At 49.0% G+C, this 15,022-nt stretch overlaps 1 protein-coding gene across 1 annotated transcript in view; it reads left to right on the top strand.

The window, feature by feature from the left end:
• The window catches only part of KRBA1 (KRAB-A domain containing 1), a gene marked incomplete at its 5' end in the record, with an annotated part of 84,117 nt that extends 72,579 nt beyond the window's left edge, over positions 1 to 11,538 (top strand). The window contains 6 exons of the mRNA XM_080976104.1: positions 1,607 to 1,768; positions 3,869 to 4,033; positions 4,827 to 5,009; positions 6,137 to 6,274; positions 7,919 to 8,080; positions 9,365 to 11,538. Of these exons, the coding sequence (XP_080832230.1) occupies positions 1,607 to 1,768; positions 3,869 to 4,033; positions 4,827 to 5,009; positions 6,137 to 6,274; positions 7,919 to 8,080; positions 9,365 to 10,326 (1,772 nt within the window). The 3' untranslated portion in view covers positions 10,327 to 11,538. The remainder of the gene's footprint in view (positions 1 to 1,606; positions 1,769 to 3,868; positions 4,034 to 4,826; positions 5,010 to 6,136; positions 6,275 to 7,918; positions 8,081 to 9,364) is intronic.
• Positions 11,539 to 15,022: the final 3,484 nt, after the last annotated feature.

Here is a 15,022-nt window from a genome sequence, read left to right as displayed (position 1 = left end):
TGTCAATGTTGAGCGTGCACAGGATGGAAGTTTTTTGCTCAGCCAGAGAGGTAAAATTGAGCAACTGCTTCAGAAAATGAGGATGAGTGATTGTGCAGGAGTGAGAAGTCCTATGGAGACTAGTTTTGTGAAGGACAGCCAGCAAGCGGAACGCGCTGCGTTCGAAAATACTGAAGTGTTTCAGTCAGCCCTAGGGAGTTTGTTGTACTTGTCCCAATGGAGCAGACCTGATATAGCGTTTGCTGTCAATCTGCTCAGCAGGGAAGCATCAAACCCTAGTGTGCAAGCCTGGAATGGCGTCAAGAGAGTTCTGAGGTATTTGCAGGAGACCAAAGACTTTTGTCTTAGGTTGTCAGCACAAGGAGAAGTCAAACTGACTTGCTTTGTGGACTCGGATTGGGCTAATCTTGAGGATTGCAAGTCTGTGTCTGGCCTAGTGGTGAAGTTTGGGAACTCAGTAGTTGGATGGAGGTCCAAGAAGCAAAGTCTGATAGCGCTCTCATCCACTGAGGCTGAGTTTAGTGCTCTTTCAGAGGTGTGCAGAGAAGTAGAGTTCTATGCTTGTTTGGTGCAGGAACTCTGCGAAGTGGATTGTCTGCCGATACGTGTTTTCGAGGACAATCAACCATGCCTGCGTTTGGCAGAGTCAGGTCAGTTCAAGGCCAGAACGAAACACCTAGACATTCGCTTTTGGAATGTGTGCCAGAGTGTTCAGGAGGGATTAGTTGCGCTGAAGTATTGTCCCTCTGCCAAGAACCTAGCTGATGGGTTCACGAAGCCACTCACCTTCCAAAGACATGGGGAGTTTTGTGAAGGTCTGGGTTTGGGACGACCAAGGGTCGATTCTCCCCTCAGGCGCGAGACAAGAGGGGGTGTTGGGTGTAGTGAAGGGTTAACCTTCTGTGTCTCGAGGCTGAGAGGAGGCGCTTACAAGGGAAGTAAGCCAGGACATGACGAAAGCAGCTTGGAATGCTGTGAGCTGAGTGAAAAGTGAAAGCAGCTTTGTTGCGCAGCTGCTGCTGAGAGAGAAGGATGCAAACAGGGCGCAAAATGCAGCTTGAATCAGATGGATTGTAAATATGCTACTTTTGAGCAAATAAAGTGCTATTAGGAAAGAAGAAACGTGTGGGACTGTTTTACTGCTCTTTCTACACGAACTGCTGTGCAATTCTGCTAATTGCTTTACAACCTGCAGAGGAGTGCAGGGGAGCGTGCCGGACGACAAGAGTAAAGCAATAAATCTTACCTAACATAACCCCATCCAGAGCAGGTGACCTCCCAGCCATCTGGACTGGGGAACCTCTCACTAACAGGGTCTCTGTCCTATCTGGATTGAGCTTCAGTTCTTGGGGGTTTGGGTCAAGGAGGGAGAGAACTCAAAGATGGCTACTTTTCCCTGGTCTCCCAGGTCCTAGTCCAGCCCTCTAATGGTGCATTGAAGCTCCCCCACCCCCCCAATTTCACAAGATTTATATACCGCTTTACTGTTACAAAACCTCAAAGCTGTTTGCAAAAAGAATAAAATGATAAAAAACCATCAGTTAAAACACATACACACAGGCAGGAATCCATTCCTGGGCTTGATGAGAATGTGCAACTTTTGCAGATCCTCCAGCAGATGACAACCTCTCCCACGACCCACAGATTGGTCCGAAAGATCCAGCGGCAGCCAGTACCCCCAGTCCTCCCAGCACACCAGCCCAGGACTCCTTCGGTAGGACGCCTGAGAGGAACGTGGAAGGCCGTGTTCAGCATCCCCAGGCAGAAGGTGAGAGAGCAGCACAATCTGAGATAATACTTATCACAACTGAAAACAATGCCTGTTAGCAATGAAAACAGAGCAGTGCAGTAAATCATTGAGCTGCAGGAATCTCAGCTGAAGCATCCCTGAGAGATGGCCATCCATCCTCTGCTTGAAAAGGAGGGAGAGTCCATCACCTCACAAGGGAGACCGTTCCACTGACCAACAGTTCTTGTCACCAGAAGATTCTTCCTGGGGTTTAGTTGGAATCTCCTTTTTTTGCCAGTTGAATCTGTTGGTTTGGGTCCCACACTTCGGAGCAGGAGAAAGCAAGCTTGTTCCTTCCTGCATGCGACGGCCCTTCAGATATTTGAAGATGGCTATCCTATCACTTGTTATTATTAGTAAGATCTGGTTGGTTGGCATCCATCTCTCTCGGGAGACAATGGAGCAGTGAAGTCAAATAGTAACATATATTATCCACATATGTATACAATCTGTTTTAACTGTTCTTAATTTTAAATGGTTTTATTCCGATGGAAAACGAGCGAGGTCCCAACTAAAGAAGAATGGCAACTCAAGCTGATGGAATATGCGCAGCTCGCGAACTTAACATATAGAATAAAAGAACAAGAAGCACATACGTTTAGAGAAGATTGGGAAATGTTTATGGGGGAAATCGTGTACACTTGAAAATACTGGCAGCATTAAGATAAATTCAACAGTGTAAATAAGTTTTGATGGATGGAATAATGGATTACTGAATGGATTAGTTTATGTAAAATATGCAGGGATTTATGATATGCAAAATGAACCATGGAAAGAGAGGAAGGGAAGCTTTTGATATTTTAAGGATGCTTAAATGAATAAATTTTTAAGGATATTTTAAGGATGCTTAAATTAATAAATGTAAAACAGAAAATTTGATTAATTTTTTTTTATATATATATATAGATATAGATATAGATATAGATATAGATATAGATATAGATATATATAGATATATGTAAAAACTATAAATGGCTTTATCCCTCCCCCTGGGACCTGCTGGTGAAAAGCAGGCCATACATTTAATGATAATGTAATAACGGGAATGTTGAAACACGCAAGTCTCTGCATCCACACAGACTCCATATTCCAAAGCAGGCCGGATCTTGCAATACCCAAGAGAGCCTTGGTCAGTTCTGCAACTCGGCTGCCTCCCTCGTTCAGGGCCGGCCCACCCATTAGCCTGGCAGCAAACCTGGCAAGGAAAGAGGGGCCAGTCCTCATGGCACCTTTGCAGGGTTCTGTGCCTGCTGGGTACCTGGGTCGCTTCCATCCGCCTCAGTCTCCAGCTTCCCCGCAGAGGCTGCCATAGGGCAGAGGAGGCAGCAGCAGAAGTGGGACTGGCAGGCATCAAACACCATGCTTCTTGCCGCCTTTAACCAATTGCAATTCCTGGGGGATGCCATTTTCTGATTTGCCTTAGGCGCATAGCTGTCAACCGTCCCTTATTTGGCGGGAAAGTCCCTTATCCCAGCGCCGTGTCCCGCTGCTGTCCCTTATTGATGATGTCCCTTAAATTTCCCGGGTTTCAAAGGAAGCAGCGCCTCTCCCTCCCTCCCTCCCTGCCGGTCAGGGAGGAGGGAGGCTCCAACTGTGTTGCTTGGCTGCGTTTCTCACCCAATAAGGAGTCTTAAGAATGACTGGGGGGTGGAGCTTGCATGCCTTGTGCCAATCAAATCAGCCGCGTTGCCTGGGGACTAGCCTTTGCTCAGCGCTTCCCAGCGGAGAGGTGACGGTGGTTTTCCTTGCTGCATCCCCTTTGCTGGGTTGCTGCGCTGTGGGAACCACTGTTTGAGGCTTCGTTTGGCTTCTGGCTGGGCTTTCTGCCTTTGGCTCGGAGGGGCTCAGAAGTCGAACATACCTGTGCCCAGAAAAGCCCTTATTTTGGCTGCTGATCCCTTATTTTCGAGGCTGCTGGTCCCTTATTTTCAAATCTGTAAATTGACAGCTATGCTTAGGCGGCAAAATGTCTTGCCCTGGCCCTTCCCTTGTCTCTGGATCGGCAGAGGGTGGAGAGAGGGACATTCTGCCGCCAAGATGCTCAAATGTGACTCTCTCCCCCTGATTTTGCTCCTGCAGCTGCGAGGAAACGGACACCGAGCAGCTCCTGCCTCCAAGGCCTGGCGAATCTCCTGGCTGAAAGGCCCGCCAACCCTCCTTGTCACTTCCAGCCGCTCCCCAGCAAGGCCCAGGGCAGCTCGGAGCAAAGGGAAGCGCAGGCGAGCGTCTCTTCAGCCGAGGAAGGTGAGGGTCTCTGCTGGAGCGTCCTGGCGCCAGAGGCCAGGGCAGCTTTTGTAAGCTTCCAAAATGGCACATCCAAGTTGACATGTTTAATTGGAGAGAAGTCATGGTCAAGACTGGAAATATATAGACTTTCTTGAGTGAAAGAGAGAATGAACTTGTGATATTTGGTTTTGAGGACTGAATATAATGCTGGTCAATAGAAAGTGGATTTGTTGTTGGAGTGGATTTTTATATATAGCTGACAAATGAAGAAATCAGAAGTTCTTTTTTTCCTGTTTGTTTTCTTCTTTCCTCCTTTATCCTTTCTCTATCTTCCTATCTCTTTCTTTCCTTTTCTGGCCTGTGTTGTTATTTAGATTAGCTTTTTAGCTCTGACATTGATTTTTGTATTCCTTCTTCCAAATTTCCACTCGAAAAACAACATTTTGTTTGACGGTCTATTATGGTTTATCTTTTGATTTTTACATATATGGGGCCCCCAAAATCTTCCGAGCGCTTAGGGCCTCTAAAGGTCTTCATCCAGCCCTGGACAGAGCATAGTGATGCCAGCTAGCAGCCCTGAAAGCCTCCTCTGCTCCTGCCATAAGATTTGCGGTCATCACAGCTGGGGAAAAGATCTGTCCACAGGCCACGTAGGAAAGCCGGATTCTGGAGAAGGATGCTAGGGAAGAAAGTGGCATGCACTGAAATAATTTGCCGCTCAGGACCTGCTGGCCTTCAGTAACAAAGGCCCTCGGATTTACTGAATTTTGGGACCCGCCTTGTAATGGTTTTTTTGCCTTTCTCTGCTCAGAAGGGGCGAGTGAGAGCAGCCCTCTCCAGGGCCTGCTCAGGTGCCTGAAGGAGATCACTGCCCGGGGCCCCAGTCCCTGCAGCCCGTCGTCCAGCAATTCCCCGGCCAGAAGCACGCGGGGAGAACCGAGGTGCAGACGTGCCAAGGGAGAGGAGGCGGAGGCCAGGAGGGCAGCCCAGGAAGGTGAGCCTCCGGGGTTGCACCTCTGGCAAGGCAGTGACAAGGGCAGGCAATGTTGGTGGAGGCAGGTGGTGTCACCTGTCCTGTGCATTCTGGGTAGGGCAAGTGTACACTTAAACCAGTGGTTACTAACATGGCACCAGTAGGTGCCGTGGCACCCTGGGCATCTCCCGCTGGTGCCCAGAAAGCCCTTGAGCACCTACATCACCCCTTTATTTGTGAAGGGCTGAGGAAAGTACATAGAGGTGAAGGAGGAAATGGGGAAGAGAGATATTCTTTCCCACATTCTGTTTTTTTCTCTGTGTGGTTTTCAAGGCACAGATTCTATCAGATCCAACTTTGACTCAGATCCCTTGAAAAAGCAAAGTTTGTGTTATGATGGTGATGATGATGATGGTGATGATGATGATGATGATAATAATAATAATGTTTATTTATACATACATACATACATACATCCATACCCCACCCATCTGGCTGAGTTTCTCCAGCCACTCTGGGCAGCTCCCAACAGAACATTAAAAACACGCTAAAAGATCAAACATTAAAAACTTCCCTAAACAGGGCTGCCTAGATGTCTTCAAGAAGTCATATAGTTATTTATTTCCTTGACATCTGATGGGAGGGCGCCACCACCGAGAAGGCCCTCTGCCTGGTTCCCTGTAACCTCGCAGTGAGGGAACCGCCAGAAGGCCCTCGGCGCTGGACCTCAGTGTCTGGGCTGAATGATGGAGGTGGAGATGCTTCTTCAAGTCTACTGGGCTGAGGCCATTTAGGGCTTTCAAGGTCAGCACCAACGCTTTGAATTGTGCTTGGAAACATATTAGGAGCCAATGTATATCTTTAAGCACCGGTGTTATGTTTTCCTTCCTTCCTTCCTTCCTTCTCTCTTTCTTTTTATTTCTTTCTCTCTCTGACTCTGACTCTCTCTCTCTCTGTGGTGTGGGGAGGGGTCAATCCCTGGTAGGAGGGACAGAAATAACCATGTGCCGTTGACACACACTAAAAACCCATACATGCCCATAGGTCAAAAAAGGTTGGCAACCCCCTGGTTTAAATCAATGATAGCCCGCTGCCAAAACAGATCTTGGGGTGCAAAAAAGTCTGAGCCCAATATTCTCCCCCTGCAGAGCTTCCAACAGGTCAGAGGAGCTGCCTGAAGGAAAGGTCGATGGGCAGCGACGGCCCGGCCACCACGCCCTTGAGCAGTCCACAGAGAGAGGCTGGGAACAGGAGCCCGACCCCCGAGGCTGGCAGGGGGCACCAAGGTGAGTCGACACGGCCTCTAGCAAAGCAGGAGGGGCGCAGCAGCCGCAGAGACTTAAAATCCTCTGAGGAGCCTGCAGGATCAGGCCAGTGGTCCAGCATCCCGTTCTCACAGGGGCCAACCAGATGTGCTCAGGACCTGAGCCCAAGAGCACACTCTCCCCTTCTGCGTAGTATTCTGGGGCATAACTGTCATTGTTTCCCTTTTTTAAAGGGAAATTTCCTTATTCCGAACAGGATTCCTCGCAAGAAAAGGGAAGAGTTGACAGCTATGTTCTGGAGTTCAGAAGCATTGCTGCCTCGGACCGTGGAGCTGGCAGCCGTCGATAGCTTTCTCCTCCTTAAATTTATCCAGTCCTCTTTTATTTTATTTTATTTTTTAATTCAGTTTTATAATTTACTTTTGTATTCAAACAGTAGTCCTAATCATAAACATATAGAATTCCCTGAATCCTTAGCCTTCCCTCCACCCCTCCATGGGTTCCATTGTCAATCTTTTTCAACTGCATCATATAATATTCTCCATTTTTTCTTAAAATTCCATACACTGAAACAGAGGTAGGTTAGGTAGGTTAGGCTGAGAGTGAGCGACCGGCCCACAACGTCACTCGGTGAGCTTCATGGCCAAGCATGGGGATTTGATTTTTTTTGCCAATGGTTTCTTCTATTTTTTTTTTAATTAACAAATTTTTAACAAACTCATAACAAATCGAGCAAATTTAATACAACCCCCCCCCCCCAGAAATCAACTTCCCGCCAACTTCTTAGATGTTTCCATAATTAACCCTTATTGCTGCTTATATTTCATAGTTGTCTCTAATTCACATTCCATTTTTTCCTTTCACCCTAATCCATCAGCTGTTCATTTGTTAATTCCTGCTCGTACATTAGTTAACATTTCCAATATTATCAAGTGAGGATTACGCATCCATTTATCATACCACATTAATTAATTAATTGTTATGTCTGAAATGAAACTTTCTTTTCCCTCCAACTGCGTATATAAAAGCCTAATAATCCCATCTCTGTAGTTGTGGGGTCTCTCTCTCTGGTCCTAGTCCAGCACTCATTTCCTATGATCTTTATTTTTTCCCCCAGCTGTGGGGTATTGATTCACTAGATGGGAGATATGCACATGTGTAAACATTGCCTTGTGTAACCTGCCAGCCCATTACACTGGAAAGGAATGCCTTGAAACAGACATACATTATAATTTGGCAGTGAAAACTTCACTATGTGGAGCGTTATTTCAGCACTGCTGTCTCTCTCTTTTTTTGTAATTTTTTTATTTGATTAAAAAGATATATAAACAAACAACAATGTAAAATCCGAATATCAAGATTACTCTGAATCTCCTGACTTCCCCCCGTCCCTTCCATGGGTCCTTATGATAACATTTACAACTGCATATCAAAATTTATTTTTAAAAAAATCCTTCTAAATTAGCCATACTTTCTGTTACTTTCCAAGTGTTTCCTCTGATTACGTCCAACTTGTGCCTCCACTTTCCGATGGGTTCTCCGTTAGGGGGCACCTACGCTTACTTCTGAGTAGACATGAATGAGCTTAGGGAAGCAAATACATGCAGCTGCAGCAGGAAGACCCTTCAGCTCACGCCGGCCCGTGTCTCTTGTCGTTCTTTTCAGGATCCGCCCCCTCGAGCGCTCTGGCCTGCGGCAGCTGCCCCAAGCGGAACGGGCGGCATTTCTGCCTCTCCAGCGGGAGATCCGCTGCACTCAAGTTCGGTGCTCAGAGGCCGAGCAATACCTGCTCCCCCAAGAGTGGGGTGAAAAGGTCGCTGGGGGCAGGTAAGTCCCCAAAGGGCAGCCGTGAATCGGGAAGTATGAGAAGCTGCAGCCTTTGTAGCCTCGGCAGATATCGCAGTCCTGTCAATCATTTCTCAGTTGTGTCTGCTGGTAGGATATTGCCCATCTTGGATGGAAAAGCAAGGAGGGCTGGCTGAGGTTGGTGGGAACTGTAAATTTAAAAATCTGGGGGTTCGGGATATATGCATAGTGTGCACACATAGTTAGGTCAGGAGACGAGCAAGCAACTTCTGTTTATTTCGTTCTTCAATAATAATAATAATAATAATAATAATAATAATAATAATAATAAAATTTATTTATACCCCGCCCTCCCCAGCCAAGACCGGGCTCAGGGCGGCTAACAACCAATAATAAAAACCTTGCTTAAAATACAACTTAAAAACAAAACATTAAAACATTAAGATGCAGCCTCTTCACAGGAGGAGAAAGGAAAAAAGAAAGAGGGGGGAGGCAATCAAATTGATTCTAAGCCAAAGGCCAGGCAGAACAACTCTGTCTTACAGGCCCTGTGGAAAGAAATCAGATCCGCAGGGCCCGGGTCTCATGAGACAGAGCATTCCACCAGGCTGGAGCCATCACTGAAAAGGCCCTGGCTCTTGTTGAGGCTGATCTGACTTCCTTAGGGCCCAGGACCTCTAGGGTGTTGCTATTTATGGACCTTAAGGTCCTCTGCGGGGCAGACCAGGAGAGGCGGTCCCATAGGTATGAGGGTCCTGGGCCGTGATTTTTATGGATTTTTATATTATCCTTCATCAAAAGATAGTTGAAACCAGCAAAACAATAGCACCCATATCCAAGTAGTATTATTTATGAATCACTTCCTGTAAACCAGTGTTTCCCAAACTTGACCCTCCAGCTTTTTGGACTACAGCTCCCATCATCCTAGCTAACAGGACCAGGGGTCAGGAATGATGGGAGTTGTAGTCCCAAAACAGCCAGAGACCCAAGTTTGGAAAATGCTGCTGCAAATCATCTTGAAGCGACCAGACAGTGAAAATATCAGCAATGCACACTGTTATGAATATTCCGCTTATAAAAGCATCCCTGATCTAAAACATCACAAGATGTTGAGCAGAATTTCCAGAACCCTCAGTTAGGCTGGATGTTAAGTGCGGCGCTTGGGCTGAAGAAGACGGGTTCTGGATTCTTATTTCACAATTGGGGTTACACCCAACCACACCAGAACATAGCGGAGGAAAAGATCTAGGAAGAAGAAACTGAGGGCCGTTTCTTACATGCTTTTTTTAAATCCTCCAATTGCAGCACAGGGAGGTGAAACTCCAGGGACCTCGTCCTACAGCTGCAAACTGCAAGGCGATGCCGAGTCAGGAAATCTGCGCAAGAAGAGGTGTCTCAGTGTCGACCCGAATCCGGTCCTCTGCACCTGGGGGAACGGGAAGCCTCAGGAACGCCGCCCTGAGGTGGAAGACGGCATAGGTCCGGCGCTGTCGAAGAAGCTGGACCGCCTTTCTGCGGACATGAGTGCCGTCTGCCGGGACGTCTCCCGCCTGCAGAGCCACATGGACCGCTTGGAGCAGGATGCCCGGGGCTGGGTCCTGGAGCTGGCGGCGCTGCGCATGGAGAACCACAGCCTGAGCGAGTGCGTGCGGCGCATGGAGGGGCGCTTCCGCGCTCTGGAGAACCGCTCCCGCCGCAACAACCTGCGCGTCCTCGGCCTGCCGGAGGGGAGCGAAGGCAGTGACCCGGTCGCCTTCTTGCAGAAGACTCTGCCCACCCTGCTGGGCCTGCCCCTGGAAGCCCCGCCCCTGGAGATCGAGAGCGCCCGCCGGGTGCAAGGGGGCGCGTCCTGGGACCCCAGCGGCAGGCCCCGGCCCCTGGTGCTCCAGCTCCTGCGCTCGGGAGACAGGGCGGCCATTTTGCAGGCGGCCCGCGGGAGGCCCCTCAGCTACGCCGGCGCGCAGATCACCATCTTGCCGGACCTCTGCTCCTCGCTTTCACAACGCAGGAGGGTTCCCTTTGGGACGTTCCGGAGGACCCGGTGGGCGGCGGACCTCTGCTTTGGCTCCCGGCACGCCTCCTGCTGCTACGCCTGGGCACCGGGCCTACGGGAGCCTCTGGCTGCCTCGGGGGCCCTGAGGGGCGAGAGAGAAAGCCGGCTTCCCAGAGGGGTGGGGAACTGGGGCACGGAAACCTCACCCGGCCCGGGGCATCGTGGGGGGTGCCACTCCGCAGGGAGCTGCGAGCAGCACGATGACAACCCCTGACACGGTTCTTGGCAGAAGGTGGCAACGGTTGGCTTGCTCCTCCTGCCCTTTCCTCTGGGCAGGGCCTGTCCTCGGGCGGCGGATGCTGCAGGGGCAGGCGGCAAACTATTGGTGGCCGTGCATCTTGCCCTTCACCCCTCCAGCTGGTCAGGCTCAGCTGCCAACCCACTTGGCTGCTGTGGGCGCCATTTTGCCTCCGGGGTCCTTCCCCACATTCCTGCCCCGGCTTCTTTGTCATTTCTCCTGAGCTGCTTGGCAAAATCTTTTGGACGCCAATCATGCTTAGGTCTGTCGTCTTGAGGGTGCCCCGTTGTGGTTTCTCAGGCTGAGAATGCCCCCCCTAAATACACCATCCATCCAAGATACGACAGCCCAGACACACCAAGGAGGGTTTGGGGGGGCACTGCCTTGCTGTGGGGGCTGAGCTCTCGTCCTCTTAACCAGTGTGAGAGCCAGTGTGGTGTAGTGGTTAAAAGCGGTAGTCTCGTAATCTGGGGAACCAGGTTTGCATCTCCACTCCTCCACATGCAGCTGCTGGGCGACCTTGGGCCAGTCACACTTCTTTGAAGCCTCTCAGCCCCACTCACCTCACAGAGTGTTTGTTGTGGGGGAGGAAGGGAAAGGAGATTATTAGCCGCTTTGAGACTCCTTAGGCTAGTGATAAAAGCGGGATATCAAATCCAAACTACTCCTCCTCCTCCTCCTCCTCCTCCTCCTCCTCCTCCTCTCTTCTTCTTCTTCTTCTTCTTCTTCTTCTTCTTCTTCCTCTTAAGGCTCAGTGAAGCCCTTTCTTTGTGTTTATATTCAAGACCTTTTGGTCTGGGCAGCCCTCGGCTGGCTGGCAACAATTCAGGGTCAACGTGTGTTTTTAAAACGTGTTGCTTTTATATTTTTCAAAGAACCAATATTTTATATGGGTATTTTGCTTCTAGGTGTGGTTGTTAACATGCCCGCCCAGAGCCTTTGTGGAGAGGGTTGGCTATAAATATGAATATTAAAGAAATGAACTTGAATAATAAAGAAATGAAGTTGGGGAAATATCTGTGCCTCTTGGAAGGGTTATTTTCAAGGGTGTGTGCAGCTTCTCGGTGGCTCGTAGGTGTTTGTTTGATTGTTGAAATATTTTATTTATTTTCATCATTAAAAATTTACATGCAAACAGTTTGTGTAACCATTTTGTGAGATTCTCTGAATGAAAATTGTGGAGAATGTCCTGATACGTAGTTTTAAGTTCTGTTTTAAGGAGCCATGTAGAGGATGGGGGGGGGGGAGTCACGAGGCTCATAGGTGTTTTGGGTCAGGTGTGGGGAACCTTTGGCCCTCCAGATGTTTCTGAACTACAATTCCCATCAGGCCTGGCAAGTGGGGATAATGAGAGCTATAGTTCAGCAACATATGGAGGGCCAAAGGTTCCCCCCACAGAGAACTTCTCTTCCTGGGCGTTCCACTTGATTTCAGCTGAGAACTAATTCCAGGGGACTGAAGCAGCAACACTAGAAGCCCGATTTCTAGTAGCACCATAGAATTTTAGAGTTGGAAGGGACCTCAAGGGTCATCTATCCCAACCCCCTGCAATGCAGGAACCCCACCTAAACGAAGGGCATGAGCTGCCCTCAGCTGCGCCCTCTCCGAGCAGCGCAGTTGATGGGCACCGATAGAGGAAATGAGCAGTGACTCCGGTAGAGGCGTCAACCTTTTCGCCTGATTCTTCCGCCTCAAACATCAGCTTCCTATTACAGCAGGCAAAACCAAAAGACAATAAAAAACCCCTCACATGGGACAGAGTTGCTCCCCAATCCCCAGCCCTGGAGTTCTGACAACCCCCTTTGCTTACTGAATCTCTGCATCCTGTCTGAAGTTTGTTAAAAGTGCAGGACGATTGCCAAGGAAAATGTGTTGGCAGCCAGTCCCGGGATCTTCTCCACAGGCACCCAGTTCCCCCAAGTGGAACTAAAGTGGTTTTCTGCTGGTCTTCAGCCTCAAGTGCCATGAAGTAATAGGAGCAGACACAGACCCCCCTCTCTGCCTGTTGTGCCAGGCAATTTCCTGGCTTGGACACATCATTGGAGAGGCGTTTTGGACACCCTTATGTTCCCCTGAAGCAGTCCTGCAAACCGGAGATCACCTCCATGGTGCTGTTTGTGGGGGGAAACGGAACCCCAGAATTTCCAGCTCCACCAGGCAAAGATCTCCCCAACAGATGATCGGCCTATGCCATATTGATGGATACAAATGACAAAGAGTTCTTCAGAAAAACCTTACTGCTTCATCTTAGGCCACATTCACACCATATGTTTAAAGTTCTAGGATATACCTTTAAACGGTCATAAGAGCATAAGGATCAGGGCTGCAAGAACACCAAAAAAAAAAAAAAAAGAATGGCAAGGCAAATTATTTAGTTATATTGAATTGGCTGAATTGACAGAGTCTGTTGGGGGTCAGCCCAAGCAAAAATTCTAAAAAGAATGGGGGAAATATAGAGAATACCTTAAAAAGCAGTGCCCTCAAATTAATACTTGGACTTGTTTCGATTAACTTCTGCAAAACAAATTATGGCGTAAAAGTTAAAAACAGAAAAAAGGGGTAAGAAAGAAAATGGAAATGGTTTACCAAAAATACAAATAGAACCGTGCTGAGGATGAAGGAAGTCAATTGGAAGAAAAGAAGAACTGAAATGTAGTATATACATATTGTTTATTATTCGTTTTGTATAAGTTTCTGTATAATACTTTGATAATTGTTTTTTCATTTTCAGTTTTTTGTTTTACTTTATTTGTTTTTTATTATTTTTATGTTTAGTTGTATGAGTGTGTGCGTTTGTGTTGTAAAATAAAATTTAATAAAAAATTATATATACATATATAAAAAAAGAACATAAGGATCAGGCCAATGGCTCTTCCAGTCCATCTTCCTGTCCTCAGAATGACCAACCAGATACCTGTAGGAAACACACAAGCAGGATTCAAACACAAGAGCCCTCTCCCTTCCTACGTTTTCCAGCAACTGGGAATCAGAAGCATCGCTACCTCTGACTCGGGAGGCTGAGCAGAGCCATCAGGGCTAAGGGCCATCCCTAGCCCTCTCCTCCTCCATGAATGGCTTCCCCCGAAGAATTGTGGGTTCTGAGAGGGGTCGTGAGACCCCTATTCCCTTCCCAGAGTTGGGAGCTGACTGTTTATGAGCAAAAGCAGGATCTGGACAGGAGCGTCAGGCCCAATGAGCACAGCCACTCGGCTCTGGCAGGTCTTGCCCCCGAGAAGCAGCTGCTGAGATTGGAGGACCCTGCCACCACACAGGGAAGACTGCGCCCGCATGTGCCAACCTCTCCTCTGCCCTGTTCATGCCTCTCCTAGTTCTGGGAGACAAGGCAGGAGGAGAGCTTGTCACAGCAGCAGGAGGAGACACCCGTGACTCTGCACTAGCCAGTCCCATCCCTGCCTCTTGGTCTCCCGCCTCTCCTGCTTCAGCTTCTGCTTCTAATTCTGGACTTCTCTCTGCCACAGACTCTCCCCGCTCACTAAGCCCTGTTGCCTTTTCAGCTTCCGATACCTCCTCCTCTCCCTATGACCACTCTTCGTCATCCCACCACCAATCCCTGGGCTCTGAGTCTTCTCCCCTGGGGGGTTTCCCAGCTGGTTCCTCCCCCCATTCCTCTGTGTCCAACCAGGCCATGGCACCCGGTATATACTTTGATTGGCAGCAGTTGAGAAAGGGTCGTTCTTCTCACCTGCCAGCTGAGACTCTTTTCTCCAGGTAAGCTGGGAACTGATCCTGGGACCCATATTAAGGAATATGGGAATCTGCCTTATACCAAGTCAGATACCACCGGTCCCCCAAGCTAACTATTGTCTACACTGACAGGCAACAGCTCTCCAGGATTTCAGACATGAGCCTTTCCCAACCCTACTGGGAGATTCCAGCAGGATTTGAACCTGCATGCAAAGCAGATACTCTACCCCTGAGCTACAGCTGAAGAGAGATGGCGCTTCTCTGCTGCCCCTTGACAGGTCACCCCTGTTTCTGAGTTTCCCAAGAGGCCTGTGCAGACACAGGGGCGGCCATGTTTTTCTGGATGTAGTTACAAGGCTGCTGTAACATTTGACTCTACCAAAGATCTCATTCGGGGCACTGATTCTTAGAGGTTGACTCTGCAAAGTCTGGACTGCTCTCTGCCACAGACTCCTCCCACTCACTAAACCCTGTTGCCTCTTCAGATTCCAACACCTCCTCTTCCATCTTCTCCCTCTGACCACCCATCATCATCCCACCACCCCTCCCTGGGCTCTGAGCTTTCTTCCCTGGGGGAGGGGTTCCCATCCCTCTGCATCCATGTCAGGTGTGCGTGCAGGAGCCAGGCCCTGTGACCAGGACTGGGGCCTTCCTAAGTTTGTTCTGAAGAGGCAAGGTGTGGCCTCACAGGTGAGGCCGATTGGTAACTCACAGCACCTGGTGGCAAGAGCCGGGAAGGGATATAAGGTCAGCATTTCCCTTCAGCTCTTTGCCACAGCAACACGCTCCCTGCCTTGCTGCATTTGGCTCCTTGACTCCTTGATCCTCGGACCCCTGCCTTCGTGACTCCTTGATCCTTGATCCTTGGACCCCTGACTTCGTGACTCCTTGCTTCTTGATCCTCGGACCCCTGCCTTTGTGACTCCTTGATCCTTGGACCCCTGCCTTCGTAACTCCTTGCTTCTTG

The sequence above is a fragment of the Podarcis pityusensis genome (assembly GCF_964106645.2).
Source record: "Podarcis pityusensis genome assembly, chromosome: 12".
Taxonomy (NCBI): Eukaryota; Metazoa; Chordata; class Lepidosauria; order Squamata; family Lacertidae; genus Podarcis; species Podarcis pityusensis.
This window is presented reverse-complemented; position numbering and strand designations above follow the sequence as displayed.